The sequence below is a fragment of the Camelina sativa genome, chromosome 15, assembly GCF_000633955.1.
Source record: "Camelina sativa cultivar DH55 chromosome 15, Cs, whole genome shotgun sequence".
NCBI lineage: Eukaryota > Viridiplantae > Streptophyta > Magnoliopsida > Brassicales > Brassicaceae > Camelina > Camelina sativa.
In genome coordinates this window covers 1,063,776-1,079,319 of record NC_025699.1, presented here as the reverse complement: position 1 = coordinate 1,079,319, position 15,544 = coordinate 1,063,776, and the positions used below count along the sequence as shown (strand labels likewise).

At 35.6% G+C, this 15,544-nt stretch overlaps 6 protein-coding genes and 1 non-coding gene across 8 annotated transcripts; 3 read left to right on the top strand and 4 right to left on the bottom strand.

The window, feature by feature from the left end:
- Positions 962 to 1,565, bottom strand: LOC104744482 (auxin-responsive protein SAUR21-like). The gene has a single exon (XM_010465545.1). The coding sequence runs from the start codon at positions 1,478 to 1,480 to the stop codon at positions 1,190 to 1,192; it is 291 nt and encodes a 96-aa protein (XP_010463847.1). The 5' UTR covers positions 1,481 to 1,565; the 3' UTR covers positions 962 to 1,189.
- TRNAW-CCA lies at positions 2,098 to 2,169 on the bottom strand. Its single transcript has one exon. It is a non-coding gene; the product is annotated as a tRNA-Trp (tRNA).
- LOC104744481 (auxin-responsive protein SAUR21-like) lies at positions 2,365 to 2,890 on the bottom strand. Its single transcript, XM_010465544.2, has one exon. The coding sequence runs from the start codon at positions 2,840 to 2,842 to the stop codon at positions 2,552 to 2,554; it is 291 nt and encodes a 96-aa protein (XP_010463846.1). The 5' UTR covers positions 2,843 to 2,890; the 3' UTR covers positions 2,365 to 2,551.
- Positions 3,666 to 4,111, top strand: LOC109129232 (auxin-responsive protein SAUR23-like). The gene has a single exon (XM_019236988.1). It carries the CDS (start codon positions 3,764 to 3,766, stop codon positions 4,037 to 4,039), a length of 276 nt encoding a protein of 91 aa, XP_019092533.1. The 5' UTR covers positions 3,666 to 3,763; the 3' UTR covers positions 4,040 to 4,111.
- Positions 7,124 to 7,659, top strand: LOC104744480 (auxin-responsive protein SAUR21-like). Its single transcript, XM_010465543.2, has one exon. It carries the CDS (start codon positions 7,182 to 7,184, stop codon positions 7,470 to 7,472), a length of 291 nt encoding a protein of 96 aa, XP_010463845.1. The 5' UTR covers positions 7,124 to 7,181; the 3' UTR covers positions 7,473 to 7,659.
- Positions 8,113 to 12,805, top strand: LOC104744478. 2 transcript variants are annotated; one of them, XM_019236444.1, is made up of 12 exons: positions 8,135 to 8,181; positions 8,323 to 8,436; positions 8,547 to 8,760; positions 8,862 to 8,946; positions 9,138 to 9,208; positions 9,296 to 9,384; positions 9,526 to 9,769; positions 9,977 to 10,089; positions 10,403 to 10,493; positions 10,656 to 10,784; positions 11,116 to 11,669; positions 11,873 to 12,805. In XM_019236444.1, exons 3-12 carry the CDS (start codon positions 8,596 to 8,598, stop codon positions 12,300 to 12,302), a joined length of 1,971 nt encoding a protein of 656 aa, XP_019091989.1. In that variant the 5' UTR covers positions 8,135 to 8,181; positions 8,323 to 8,436; positions 8,547 to 8,595; the 3' UTR covers positions 12,303 to 12,805. The 2 variants fall into 2 exon arrangements, with proteins under 2 accessions (XP_010463843.1, XP_019091989.1); XM_010465541.1 differs by having other exon boundaries at positions 8,113 to 8,436.
- Positions 12,851 to 15,387, bottom strand: LOC104744479 (putative syntaxin-131). The gene is made up of 13 exons (XM_010465542.2): positions 15,300 to 15,387; positions 15,152 to 15,198; positions 14,684 to 14,788; positions 14,504 to 14,609; positions 14,306 to 14,394; positions 14,143 to 14,216; positions 14,024 to 14,066; positions 13,874 to 13,934; positions 13,748 to 13,773; positions 13,592 to 13,669; positions 13,411 to 13,491; positions 13,262 to 13,327; positions 12,851 to 13,182 (listed from the first exon to the last, which is right to left on the bottom strand). The coding sequence occupies exons 2-13, from the start codon at positions 15,167 to 15,169 to the stop codon at positions 13,006 to 13,008; spliced, it is 924 nt and encodes a 307-aa protein (XP_010463844.1). The 5' UTR covers positions 15,170 to 15,198; positions 15,300 to 15,387; the 3' UTR covers positions 12,851 to 13,005.

Genomic DNA, 15,544 nt, shown 5'->3' with positions numbered 1-15,544 from the left:
CCTCAATAGGAATCAACTCACAAAATAAACCCTAGGGTAATGATGAAAACGTACGTACCCTCAATAGGAGGAGTGGGATACAGAGAAGGAGGGCATTTAGCCGCTAAATCGAACAGGAACCGCTTTAATTCGTAATTGCAGACGGAACGTGATGAAGCAAACCCGGACGTAAAGCATGACAGAGCTATCGCACAGAAGAGGAGAATCGAAACCCGACGAGAATCCATGAGAATGGTTTAATTTGGTTCTTTGCTTTTTCAGGTCAATTCTATTGAAGTATTGATGGTGTCATTAATAACCAAAGTTTAACCCACTTGCATTTATTTAATCAAGATCCTTAAACTTGGGTTTGAAACATATATGGGCCTATGGTGATATCAAAGGCCTTTTAGTTCAGCCCAAATCGGGTCCATGATTCAGTTAAAATACTTAAGACGAAGATAAGCAAGCTTTTGAATTGCGATTGGATTGGGACTTGCTTTTGAGATGAGTTTCTACAATTCAAAAGCTTTACTGTAGACTGTGAGCTCAAAGCAAAGCTCGTTGGAAGTCACATCTACTTCTAAATCTAAATCAAAGGTGTACAAATTGCCCTATAAAATGTTGTAGCGCAAGGTAGATGGAGGTGTCCCTGTGGGCATGGAACAATGAGGCCATTCTGTTTGTCCATGACCTTAAATGAGGTAACTTCACATCTTCAGGAGCAGCATTAAATCTTTTTTTGTCTTCATGATAGAACAGAGTGATTTAGAACAGACACTTCAGCTTCCATGGCGTCCCAGGTTAAGTTTAGGCAATCACTCAGATCCTCCTAGCAACTCAATTTCAAGATTTGCTGCAATGAAGAGATCTTTTTAGGACCTTTTACATTATTGTAGTAAACTGACATTTATAGATTGCTAAGTAATCAAGTGATATATCTTTGTTTAGTCTGTTTCATACTCGTTAAAACTATTGGATCAAGAAAAAAAGTTTCCGCAACTGGTAATGATTTGATCTTTAATTTTTTACACAAAAATGGCATTCACATTCGAAATTTTCTAATCCTCTGGAACAAAGTCTATCAAAAAGAAAAGAGGAGAAAGAAAAAAATGTCATCTCTATTCACATCGAATACTCCTCCATCTCTAGCTAATTTGAGTAAAAATAAAAATGTGAAATGTTTTTTTTGTTGGATCATCATCTTCATTCATCCTTGGAGCTGAGACGTTATACTGATAAAAGTATCTTCAGGACAAGGGATTGTCAAGCCACCCAATATCGGATGATCAAAACCAAACTCTTCTTCGGCTCTACTTAGAAGATCTTGAAATGAAGGTTCGTTCAAGTATGAGACTGGTATAAAGTGTCGACTCTGCTTCTTCTGGCTCTCACCGACGTACACCGCAAGAAACCCTTTTGGTGGTGTCTTGCTGCTTGTTCTTGCTATAGAGCCGCCAAGAATCTTCTTTGCGCTAAAGAGACTTCTCACCAAAGCCATTTTTCTTGTCTGGAAGTTTGATTCTTGAAGCTTGTGAAGAAAGATGTATGGATACAGATGAGAGAGATTCAAGTTCTAGATTGCTTGTAAGTTGATGAGGTTAAAGAATTCGAGTCTTTCTCTATATATATAGATCTGTGAGTGAGTTGAAACTTCAAACCTGTCCAAAATCAATTGAAAACAACATTGTCTACAAGTGTGGGGCTTACATGAACACAGTTTTCTTCACATGGTTCTGTTCTATCATTTAAAGCAGAGCCATCACAATATGTACTCACATATAAGACCAAGAGAACAAGATCACATGTACAAGGACATATATGAAGTTTCTCTGTAGTGACTGAATCCACCTAACAAACCCTGTCACAGTCTGTCTGCAGAACCTTGATCAATACATGTGACCAAGGTTAGCTAGGCCGCGGACACTTCGTTGAATGATGTTTCTTTTAGAAAAATTGAGATCCAATAGAAAGAAAAAAATCAAGCAAAACCTAAAATAAATTAAGAGCGTAAACAAGCCTAAATTCGAATTTCCATATATGGAGCGATATGTTAAGCATAAGGTTAAACTAGAAATTGCCCTATAAAAAAATATCCGGAATTAAAGTTCGGGGGATTGAACCCGACGTGAATCGAACACGCAACCTTCTGATCTGGAGTCAGACGCGCTACCATTGCGCCACGGATCCGGATACAAGTACACACCTAAGTTTATAATATATTGTTATCAGTTGATATGAGTTTTGTTTGCATGATACATTCTCATTTTGATGATTTCACACCATTACGTACGTCAGTGTATAAACTTTTAGGAATTTATTTGATAATGATTCTCTGATTCTGTAAAAGCATGACAAAAACTTTTGGATTTTACAATATATATAAACACATCATACAAACAAAACTTAGAACATCTGTCTGGATCTTTTGTTTGATTCCGTCGTTCATTGTCACAATTCACAAAGAAGAACTGGTATTTACATTTGAAGTTCTATCCTCTTGATCAAAATTGAAAGAAAAAATAGTCATCTATCTACAGTAAAAAAATAAAGTGTATCTTCGGATGATCAATCATAATCCTTGAATCCGAGAAGTTACTGTAAGGAAAGTATCTTCAGGACAAGGGATCGTCAAACCACCCATCGGATGATCATATCCGAACTCTTCCTCGGATTTACTGAGAAGAGCTTGAAACAATGGCTGGCTCAAGTATGAGACTGGCACTAAGTATCTCTGCTTCTTCTGGCACTCTCCTACGTACACTGCAAGAAACCCTTTTGGTGCTGAAGTTGTTTTCCTCGTTCCTGCTAAGGAGCCTCCAAATATATTCTTTGCAACAAAGAGACTTCTCACCATAGCCATTTTTGTCTAAAAGTCTTGATGTTTGAAGGTTAGGAGTTCTTAGATTGCTTATTGTTGATGGTTATGAAGATGTTGTTCTGTTTTCGGTCCTTATAAATAGATCAATAAGAGAGGATATTTGAAACCTGTGTTCTAGAAAAGTGTGGGGACGTATATGAATTGAGAGTTTCACATGCATCTGTCTGCCTTCTGTCAAATGCTAATCAGAAAAATATTAATACGATATATAAAACATTGGGTCAGTTCTGTTCTACCATGTATCATTGGGTTGTAATGATTTCTGTCATGTTTCTTGAATTTAAGATAGGGATTGGATCTCTGTGGTCAAAATCCAGCTTCTGATGTCCAAAACCTTCTTCACAACATACTATGGTCAGATGGGGTCAGGTTTCAAACAACAAGTATATATCACAATATATTCAAGAACATATCACATGACAAATGCTATATAGATTGGAAGTTTCTATGTCCTAGCTAATCTGGTCCCATCTATTGATTATTTTCTTATGTGTTTATCTGATCAAGGTTCTGCAGACAGACTGTGACATGGTTAGTTAGATGGATTTCATAATATATATATCAATCTACGTAGAGAAACTTCTTCAATGGCCTTAGCATGTGATCTTGTTCTCTTGGTCCTATGTGAGTGTAGATTGCAATAGCTCTGCTTTTAAATGTGAGAACAAAACCATGTGAAAAATTCTTGTCCTTGTATGTCCCACACTTGTAGAAACCATTGTACTCAATTGATATTAGATAGGTTTCAACTCATTAATTTGATCTATATATACATCCCCGAATCAGAAAGAATATATCAGCATCATCAGCCACAAGCAATCCAGATCTTGAAATCTCTTTCGTCCTTCCTCTGATCCACATACATATTCAAAAGCTTCAAGAATCAAACCTTGAGACAAGAAAATGGCTTTAGTGAGAAGTATCTTCAGTGCAAAGAAGATTCTTGGCGGCTCCTTAGCAAGAACGAGCAAAGCACCAAAAGGTTTTCTTGCGGTATACGTCGGTGAGAACCAAGAGAAGAAGCAGAGATACTTTGTTCCAGTCTCATACTTGAACCAGCCTTCATTTCAGTCTCTTCTAAGTAAAGGCGAAGAAGAGTTTGGATTTGATCATCCTATGGGCGGCTTGACGATTTGTTGTCCTGCATATACTTTTATCAGTATAACTTCTCAGATCTAATCCAAGGATGAACAATGATGACCCTAGATAAGAGGAACAACATTTTTTTGTAAATATATTGACAATTTTTCATCTTTCTAACCCAAAAGATTTGATCCAAATATAGAAATTTCGATGTGAAAGAAACAATGGCATCATCAAACATATGCATAATGCATAATCCAGAAAATCTTCTGATTACATCCTTAATTTGAAACTATTTTCAAAATATTAAATTTGTCTACAAAAACTGTTCTATAACAATCTTTAGCTCATAGCGGGCAGTTTTCAAAATTATGACTAATGAATACAAATTAGTTGTCAAAGTTTTGAGTTGACACCAAATATAATTTTTGAATAAACGATACCAACCGACATAAAACTATTGGAGTATATGTGTAAAAATTTAGTAAAATACATTTTTTCCCAATACAATTCTCAACTAATTGTTACTTTATTCGATTAAACGTGATGATATATAAATTTAGCATTGACAAAAGGCATATAACAAAAAATGGATCGGGAACACATTTTATATAATACCCTGTTTCGCAGTGAAATCTTTGTGGTGTAATAACTTGCAGCTTCATTTGAGATATTTCTTCATGTAATAAACGTTTTGCCTCAACATTTCGAATTGTTACGGTACTCATCACTATAAAACCGAAAAACATACATTGTTATAAATAAACACTTACGACATGTAAAAATATATTTAATAAAATAGTATGAAATTTACCGGGTATAACAACTAGGAAAACACACTTCTTTGATATTTTCTCCATTGTTTCAGAATTTGAAGATAATAGTGTTTGAAAAATTGTGAAAGCAAAAGCTTAATTATGCGAGAGATTAATATAGTAGAAAAGTATCCTAAACTATAATGGGTACAATTACAAATATATAAATATCTAAATAAGAAATATATAATATATTTTAATTAATCTTATTTATGATATTTTTTAGTTCCTTCTATAGACTTAGAAATAGCATGGTCTTTAGACTCTTAATCAAGTATTTATAAATTATGAAAGAAACTCACTAATTTAAAAATACAGGAGACAAAATCTTAAAATTGACCTGAATTATAATCAAATTTTGTATGATGTCTCCGCTATACATGGGGTTACCTCTTAACTGGTCAGCCATCTTCTTCTTTTCTTCTTTCAATTTGTTAGTCTTTGGTAGTAGCTACCAAAGTAGTGCTCATGTTGATGTACATCGCTGGTGTACATGAAGCTTTTAAGTCTTCTCACAAACCATTTTAGATGTACATAGTCTCGTAATAATAAAACAAGCTTAGATAATTCTTTCAATATTAGGGTGTCCTTGTATAGTAGCGACAAAGCGGGTACTGACTCTTTGGTTTGATTCTCGTTGTAAAGATGTTGTCCCAAAATAAAGAGTTTGAATAGTAATTTCTGTCAACAACCGAGATTTTTTACCTCTCTCTTTTATTGTTGGTGAAAAAAAACATAAATTATAAATATAACTTGGAAATAAAAAATCATGGGAGTATAAGTGAAAAAAAAAAACGCTAAATATAGAATCCATTAATAATAGAGAGAGCCTTGGCATGGAGATAAATACACAAAATACATCAATTAATTACACCAAAGAGATTCTCGGTGGGTGACATATTTCACATGTATATATATATACTGTATTATGCAACTAAAAGTTTTAATTTGTACACTTCTAACCGATTCTAGAGGATTATGAAGAAGGAGAGAATCCACATTCCCTGATCTCGATTTGAAATCTGAAAGTTACGTTTTGTTGAACATGCATGGAAACAAATGCTAATCAGCATTTTAATATAATTTTATTGCATAATATATAAAACAAGGTATAACAAAGATTTTGGTCGATAGGTTATAAGATCACCCAAGATGAAACTCAAATTAAATCCTTGGCTTTATAATTCTATGATGCACTCAGAGATAGATTAAGTTATTAACATATTCATAAAGCATAGTCCTTTGATACAGAAGAGCTGAGTTCATTAAGATAGTTTTTTTTTTTTTTTGATCAAAGTTTATTAAGATAGTTCAAGCATTCTTATCTCATGCTCTTGCCCCTTGGGATGATCATATTAAGATATCTGATGTAAAATGCTTCATTGTATCTCATCAAAACAACTAACTATATATATATATATAACTTTGGCCCTGATTGGCACAAGACTTTTAAGTTTTTTAAAAAAATAAAAGATTTGACAGCCAATAATTTATCAATCAGACTTTTATAACTTTTACTTTTTTTAAAGTCTTGTAAGCCATTTTTTTTTACTTTGTTGTTTTCTCAGATTTTTTTAAAACCTCAAATTCAAGCTTTAATATGCTTTTAAAATTAAACAAATATAAAATCTCCCTCCCTTTATATTTAAAACCTCTCCACAAGTTTATATATATATTTTACATATTTTATTTTTATAAATTAATTATTCTTATTTTTTCACCTTTTTTTAAAATCCATTTCGATAATAATTATTTTTATTTTCATTATTATCATTAATATCACTATTTCAATATATTTTAATAAGAAAAGTAACAACTATAGCTTAAAAAATGTTTGTTACCAATCAAAGCATCTAAAGCTAAATTCTCTAATGCTAAAATTTTAAAGTTAAAGTCAGCCATAAATAACAGCTGTTACCAGAACCTTTGTCTCCAACAGGGACCCTCCATTGATACATTAGACTGTGTTAAACTGTTCATAAGATCACAAAAAGAGAGATTAGTAAATTTTAGCCACATAAGTATTTCTAGATATGGTTGAGAACAACTTAATTAGTGACAGAGAGATTAGTAAATTTTAGACTCCTTGTTCTGCTGGTGAACAACTTCCCCACATAAGTTTGTTCTTATAGAAAGATTTGGTAATGTGAGAAATCAATTTCAACCAGAGAAGAGGACAAAAACATACCATAGAGTTTTCTTATGGGAACATATGGGAAGGAACAAGAGCACATGCCTATAATAGCATCTGAGAAAACATAACCATGTGATACTCTATTCTTGCATGTCCCACGAAACATAACATAGATCTATCTATATATACCGACCTCTAACAACATCTTCTTCATATCATCAACAACAAGAAGCGATACAAGTACTTGAAACTAAACAAAATCAAATTTTGAAAGATTCAGAAAACAAAAATGGCTTTGGTAAGAGGTTTGATGGCTGCAAAGAAGATTATTGGGGGATCAGTAGGAGGAACAAGGAAAGAAACTTCAGCACCAAAAGGGTTTCTTGCAGTGTACGTAGGTGAGAGCCAGAAGAAGAAGCAGAGATACATTGTGCCAGTCTCATACTTGAACCAGCCTTTGTTTCAAGATCTTCTCATAAAGGCAGAAGAAGAGTTCGGATTCAATCATCCGATGGGTGGTTTGACGATCCCTTGCCCTGAAGATACCTTCCTCACTGTAACTTCTCGGATCCAAGGATGATCATCGTCTGAAGACAATTTTTAACATTCTTTTACTGTTACATTAGATGACAATATTTTTTCATCTTTCTTTCTAAACTGAAAGATTTGATCTAGATGATAGGAATATTTCAATGTGTAAATGCCAAAATTTTGTGTAATGATATCGATGGAAACAAACAAATAGATCCAGAAAGATTTCTCTCAGATTTGTTTATCTTACGTTATTTATTGAGAGAGTTCTAATACAACTGTGAAGAAATCAAAAAGTAATTTCATACTACAGAATCAGAGAGAATCAATCAATGATATCATAAAATTAATTACCCAAACCGGGTTTTATACGCAGAGACCCGGTTTTTCTTATATTGAGTTATTGAGTTTTGGGGATAAAATTGGGTAATCAATTTGGGTTTCCGGTTAAAGAATGGGTATTAACCGGGTTTACTCAATTCCACAGCAAAATCAAACCGTACCCCGTTTCTTTTGTCGGTGTTACTAAAAACCGAATCCCATAATGAAGAGAAATTCTAATCATAATCCATAATCACGATAAATTGAATGGGGGATTTGGTAAATTGGTTCTCAACCAAGATTCGTAAACCGAAATTAGAGCCGGTTCGAGTTCATAATATTTTTTATTTTTGTATGCAGCAGAGTTTGTCTGTTAACAAAGCAACCCTCTCTCTTCATCAGCAGAGAGGCTTCTTCGATTTCTGGGAAATCTGTCAGTGAGTTTTTGTCTCCCCTTATTATTATACACACTCTCTCTCTCTCTCTTGATCTGACTCTCAATTCAATTCAACTACTTCCTTCTGACTCTGGCACGGGTCTTTTGTTTGTTTTCTCCTGGAAACTTCCATTGAGAGAAGAAGATGCGAGAAATCTCTTATTAACGCATCCCTTTAATCAGATCCTAATCGTGCCGAGGCTGTTGCAGTTCTAATTCACCTCGTTTTGAACCCCTGGATCTCGCCTTGAATTGGGTATAATTTAATTGACAATAGATAGAGGCGAATTTTTAAAATTCTGTGTGTTTTGTGAGATAATTGGCATCTGGATTTGAATTTTTAAACTGATATTTTTGGATTTTTAGGGTTCTTTAGTTGGAGGGGGAAAGAGCTCGAGTTCGGGCTGGGTGGAAGATGGTGTTCAAATCGAGAATAAAATGGATTGCGCTATTTGTGCTAATCTTATCAATGGGATCTCTCATTGTTCATCTTTCCATCACAAAGTCTTCAGGTGTACAGTTGGCCTTTTCTGCTAGAGATAACCTTTGGCAAGATTTTGATTCTTTGTTAGGTTCTCAGGTACTCTTTATTTATATATATATGAATTTTTGAATTGGATTCAATCTGATACTGCTGCATAATGTCGTTTGCCTTATGTTTGTTTGTGTTTACTGTTGCAGGATTTTAGAAATAAGCACTTATGGCGGCCTGTTAAATCGTTGGAGACCTTGCAGCCTTATGCCAATCCAAGAAATACTTATCCTGGTACTGTTTCTTACTTTGTTTGCATGCACAATTTGCATTTAGTTAACACTATCTATGCATCTTTATTGCTCAATCGTAAGATGTTTACTCTATTTTGTATCAAACCATTGAGGAATTATAAAAAGCCATTAGGGATGGTGTAATTTGGTTTTCGATATTTGTTAATTTTTCGTGGCACTGTCTTTTTGCAGCGCCCAGTTCGAAAAACAATGGTTTCATTTATGCAAAGATATTTGGTGGATTTGACAAGATAAGATCTTCTGTATGTATCACACTTGACTCTATATTTTAACATTCCTCTCTGTATTTTCCGTTCTGCATGTTGATAACGTCTTTGCAAATTTTCTAGATATGTGATCTTGTCACCATATCCAGGCTTCTAAATGCTACTCTTGTCATTCCAGAGCTTCAAGAAAGTCTTCGCTCTAAAGGCATTAGGTACGCGGCCCTAGCTCTCTATCCAATATCTTGTTTTTTTTAAATCTTTGCCCGTTTCTCCATACTTTTCTGTTACTATATGCTTATTTGCCTTTGTATCAGACTCTTCTTTACTCTTGTTTTTCTTTACATGCTGTGCAGCAACAAGTTCAAGAGTTTCTCCTATCTTTATGATGAAGAGCAGTTTATATCCTTTCTTAAAAATGATGTTATAGTTACAAAGACCCTCCCTGAGAGCTTGAAAGCCGCAAGAAAACGGAATGAGTTCCCTCTTTTTAAGCCCAAAAACTCTGCATCACCAAATTTTTACCTCGAGGATGTATTGCCAAAGTTAAAGAAAGCTAATGTTATTGGTTTGATCGTCTCTGATGGGGGATGCTTGCAGGTACAGTGTTTTTTTTTCCTCCCTTAGAGTGTTATATCTTTCGTATGCAGTAATTCTATATCTATAGAGATTTTTGAGTAGATATCTTTTTGCCTGCTAACTACCATCACTCGTCATATCATGTTTTACATTTTATGTTTAAGTGTGAGACGAAGCTGTTTAGTTAAACAAGGTGTTTTATCCTCAACAATGTTGTCTTGTTTTCAGTCAACTTTGCCAGCTTCAATGCCTGAACTTCAAAGATTAAGGTGTAGAGTTGCCTTCCATGCCCTCCAGCTTCGTTCAGAAATCCAGGTGCTGGGCAAAAAGATGGTTGACAGGTATTTTTGATACTTGCAATTCAAAACTAAATTGAAGAAAGGGACGAATTCAGGAGATAGTTGTGTATTTGGATTAGTAAAGGTGGAAAAACATTAGATGCTAAGCTTTTGTTTCTTTAATGATGGAGTACCTAGCTGTTAACTATAATAAACAAGTATCTAGGGAGGCTATACTCTCAATTTAGCTTGGGATCTTGAGGTGAATTACTACGTAATGAAAAATAATTATGCCTATGTGTCATGGTTTTATCCATCTACCACTAAGTACAGTGCATCCCTGACAGAATTGAGATGCGTGATTTCCATTATATAGGTTACGTAAATCTGGTCAACCTTTCCTAGCTTATCACCCTGGCTTAGTGAGGGACAAATTGGCATATCATGGTTGTGCTGAGCTTTTCCAGGTAAAATTATCCTACCTTCTCAATCTGTATTCTTTGATAGAACAAAGTGTTTATTTCAGCTACATTGTTTTCCTGTCTACCTTTTATGCTTGAATTATATGGGGAAGTAGTTTTGATGGTGGAAACAGTTTCTGACTCAATTCATCCTTTCAATTCTTAAAGGACATTCACAGTGAACTCATCCAATATCGCCGGGCTCAGATGATCAAGCAGAAAATTATTTCAGAAGAACTTATTATTGACTCGCACTTGCGCAGGGACAATGGCTTATGTCCTCTCATGCCAGAAGAGGTACTCAAATCTTGTCTCAAGTTATGCTAAAATGTTTATATGGGCGCCTTGTTATATTTCACTACCCTTTATGTCTGCATTCGTGGTGTCTCTTGAAAGCTGAAACTGCCTCAAAAACATGTGGCCCCTATGTGCCTGAATTCTTGGAGTTTCTAACGAAGCTAAATAAATATGCAAAGTTTCTATGCTTACATGTAATACCCATGTGATACACTGTTTTCAAGCTCGAGTGTTCCTTATGCTGAAATTATAATTCACCAATTGGATTATTGGCTTACTACTGTTCTTATGGAACTAAATTGGCTTTATAATTGGTATTGTAATTTTGCAGGTTGGAATTCTTTTGAAAGCATTGGGTTATTCTCAAAAGGCGATCATATATTTAGCTGGTTCTGAAATGTTTGGCGGCCAACGGGTTTTGATCCCTCTGCGTGCTATGTTCCCTAATGTAGTGGATCGGACTAATTTATGCAGCACAGAAGAGTTATCAGATTTGGTTGGTCCTGAGATACCGCTTCCAGAAAATACATATGAAATGCCTCCTCGAAAAAGCGATAAGCAGCTCAAAGAAGAGTGGAACAAGGCAGGTCCTCGGCCTCGACCTCTACCTCCTCCTCCAGACAGACCTATCTACCAGCACGAAAAAGAAGGATGGTATGGTTGGCTTACGGAGAATGACACAGAACCAAGCCCTTCACCGATGGATCTTAGGAATCAAGCACATAGGTTACTGTGGGATGCCCTTGATTTTGTTGTTTCTGTAGAAGCTGATGTGTTCTTCCCCGGTTTCAACAACGATGGTAGTGGGTGGCCAGATTTTTCAAGTTTGGTGATGGGTCAGAGGCTCTATGAAAGGCCCTCTTCACGAACATATAGACTAGACAGGTAAGAAAGGCTATTGTTAATGACTGCATTTAGCTTCTTTCCATCGTTAGGTTAATTGCACACTTGTTATGCGGATAAACTTATTACTCTTTTAGGTTCATTATTCGGTAAACTGTAGCTGATCATGCATCTTATAGTTCACTAACTTTTGTGGAATCTATATTTTACAAATTCATTAACTATTCACTGGTTTACTCAAACAGGAAAGTTATTCAAGAACTTTTCAACGTTACCCGTGAGGACATGTACCATCCTAACCGTAACTGGACACTTCGTGTGAGGAAACATCTTAACTCAAGTTTGGGTGAAAGTGGGCTTATCAGGCAGTCTATGCTTTCGAAACCCAGGTCGTTTCTCTCGCATCCACTTCCTGAATGCTCATGTAGAACATCGGCCCTTGATGATTCCAGGAAAATACGGAGTGATGATAGCAGATTTCTCTATGGAGGTGAGGATGAATGCCCTAAATGGATAAAATCAGCTGGAGTAGAAAAGAGTAAAACTGATGATGGTGATCAGCCTGATTATGAACATGATCTTCTCACTGAACAGTCAGAAACTGAAGAAGAGTTTGCAAAAAGTAAGGTGGCTTCAGCGTTTGACCAGGATGAAGAATGGGATCCTAATGACTAGCGTGACAACTATGAAAATTCTGCTGTGAGGTGACATTTGATTTTTTTTCCAGATTCTTTCAGGAAAGGCAAAGAAGGAAACATACGGAGTTTTTTTTTTTAGCGTTTTCCACAGTTCCCGGCTTTTTTTTTCCCCTTTCTGAGAATAAGCTTTAGTGTTATTCTTTTGTTATTAGCTCCTTGCAAGTTAGTTGCATACTCTTTATACGTCAAAACCTTCTCAAAGATATCAGTATTGCCTCCGGACCCCCTATTCATCGAAGGACGGATAACTTCTGCAGCAAAGGATGCCCGTTATGCTTCATCCTTCTCTGAGGTCTTCCTTTGAAGCAAATGTGAAGCTGGAGGTATCTTTTGCTCTTCTTTTTCTCATCATTGTAAATCTGATTAAGGTTCATATTCAGATTCTTTTCTCCCTTTTTCTACAATAGTTTTTCTGGATTTGTTTTGACACACTACAGATATAAAAGATAAAGGTATATTTCAATAGAGTTTTAATACACATTTGCTTGTCTTCTGATTCACATTCATATTCATTAGGCTGAGATGTTCACTGAAAATAGTTAATTCATTAATCCGGTCAAAAGAATACATCATTTTCATAGTGATAGTGGAAGGTCAATAGTATGAGATGTGATGAATACACATATGTATATATACTGTTGTATACAGAAGCTCCTGAAGCAGGGAGAGAGAAGAGAACCTTAGGCACCACCATTTTTCTGTGTCCATGGTTTGAGAACAGAGATAAGAGTAATGATAATGATGATAAGAAGAATAAGGATAGCAATGCACATCCATTTCCTTGAACTCTTCTGGCTTTTTACTGCCTTTGCTAGGTTGTTGTTCCCGGATTGAACATGATCCACAGCGCTCGAGACCTGATATAGAAACAGAGTAAGAAGGATTTTGAAGAAATCCAAACTCAGGGTATTTAACAGGTACTGAAGAGACTGATACCATATTCTCTATGTTGTCTAACATCTCTCCCTGTGCATCCACCAGCACGGCCATATCGAGAAACACCTAACCGTAAACATAAAAGAGAAGAATCAGCGACGAATTAAAATGGATTTTGAGAGTTTTAGGTAACTCGGAGAGGTTTTTACCTGTTGCAGGTTAAGGAGTTTCTTCTCTAAATCTCTAACAGCGTCATGGCGTTCCTGAATCTCGGCCAGTGTATCCATTATCTGCACAGAGCCAGCAAATAACCTGACTTGAGTAGAGCACGTTATAGTTGTCTTGTTGAACAGGAGGTAATCAGATGAGTGCAGGAACATAGTTACAAACCTGTCCTCGTCCTTGCTCCCTGATCGCTTTCTGGAATATCTGCTCACTGTCTCCCGTTTCGATCAATCTATCAACTGTCTACACACCCAAAAATTGACTATCATGAACTGATTCAATAGATTCTAATCAATAAAATCAGAGTTTTTAAGTCCTTGCCTCTTCATCAGCTCGTTGGCCAGTCACTAATCATTGTCGAGAATCAGAACAGCAAAAAAAACAATTAGCTCTTAGAAGATCATTAAAGGAAACAGTTCAATCTTCAGAGAAATACTCAATTCAAACCTGTGAACACACGCCTCTCTACAACTTCTCTGTATTCTTGTTGAATGTTCTGTCTTAGAGTCTGCAGAAAACAAAGATAAGAGGTAAGAACAACTTTCTTAGAGAGCTCTTACTTTTCAGAATTTGCTTAAAGCCCTTCTTTAAACTTACTTGGAATTCAGATATCTTTTCCTTAAATTTCTTCTTAACCGCACTGCCGAAGAAAAAAGTGTTAAGGAAGACTAAAAGATATATTAAGCCATTCTTGAGTTTTAAAAGGCGAAACTCACATAGTTGTGGCTGTTCTTGTTCTGTCTACACCTGTTCCTTTCCCACAACCCGGTTTAGTCCGGTTCTCCAGATTCTGAAGAAATCAATCTGAGTGTGAGACAAGATGAATAACATATCATAGAAACAGATGCAACAAGCAATGTAGTAATCTCTAAGCCTAACCTCTTGATCCAGTTCTTCGATCTTTCCTTTGATGAAACGAGAAATTCTTCCCACTTCATCAACATCTCTCTCCATCCTCTGTTTGATTGCTGCAAGAAAAATAAGAAAGAACAGAGAAACCAAAGTTTCAGTTTATCATCTAAATCTTCGATCAAGAACTTGCTTCAGAGTTTCCAGTTCGAACTCGTTAAGGTTTACATTTCATAGCAGGAGCCTTAGTGACGCCTTTCGTCTCCTCGTGTGCCCCTTGAAGCTTCTTGAGATGCTTGTCAAGCTTCTCGTATTGCTTTTCGATTTCTTGGACCTGGACATGAGATATGATCTCAATAGGCATACACACTGATTGAGAAGAGTTGCAGAGGGATACAAAAGCTTTACCTTTTTGAAGAAACCAGAGAGCCCAAGATCTCCAGAGTTACCTGGGCCATGTCCTGACTCAATATCGCTTCTATTAGAGCGATCCCTGGAAAACTCTAACGAGCCCTGTCCAGTCAAAACACTTGTCATATCATCATCTTAGAAACATGTATGATAATTAACTTGAAAACGTTTGATCTTTTACATAAACCTCCAGATTTATTTTATCATGTTAAATATCCATAAAAGATATTTTGAATCTCACAGGAACAATCGTCATCAACTGGTTTTTCTCGAATTAAAGAAACATCATCTCGTAAAAATCTTGTAACCCAAGCAATTTAAAAACCCTAGATTCCGAGTTTCTAATTTCAAAATTTATAGAGGATTTATTAAAGATAAGCGGAAACTTTGCTTGAATTTAGAGCAGAAATCGCCGTAATGTCCAAAGCAAACAGAGAAAAGTTTGAAGGAAAAGAGAAAACAAACCTTCAAGAGGTCGTTCATTGTCGGAGAACTGGAACAGAGCAAAAGATCTATACAAGCATAAGGAAACTTGTCAAACAATCAACAAAAATCTATAAAAACATAAGAAACAAAATTGCCACAATTAGAAAGGGAAAGAAAAAGAAAAAACCTGGTTTTGTAATAAACCCAGATCTCTTTTGTTCTCTTCCTTATTTTTTTTGTTTGTTTTGATTATCCTAAAAATCAATAAGAGAAATAAATCCAGAGACAGAGAGAGACAAGGGAGCTTCGTTACCGTATAAAGCAGAGCACAAAGATGAGAATGTTAGACACGTACGGTTAGATTCAACGGTTGAGATTTCCTTTTGATAATTTATGTTACTTTTTTACCAACAATAAAAGAGAGGTAAAAAA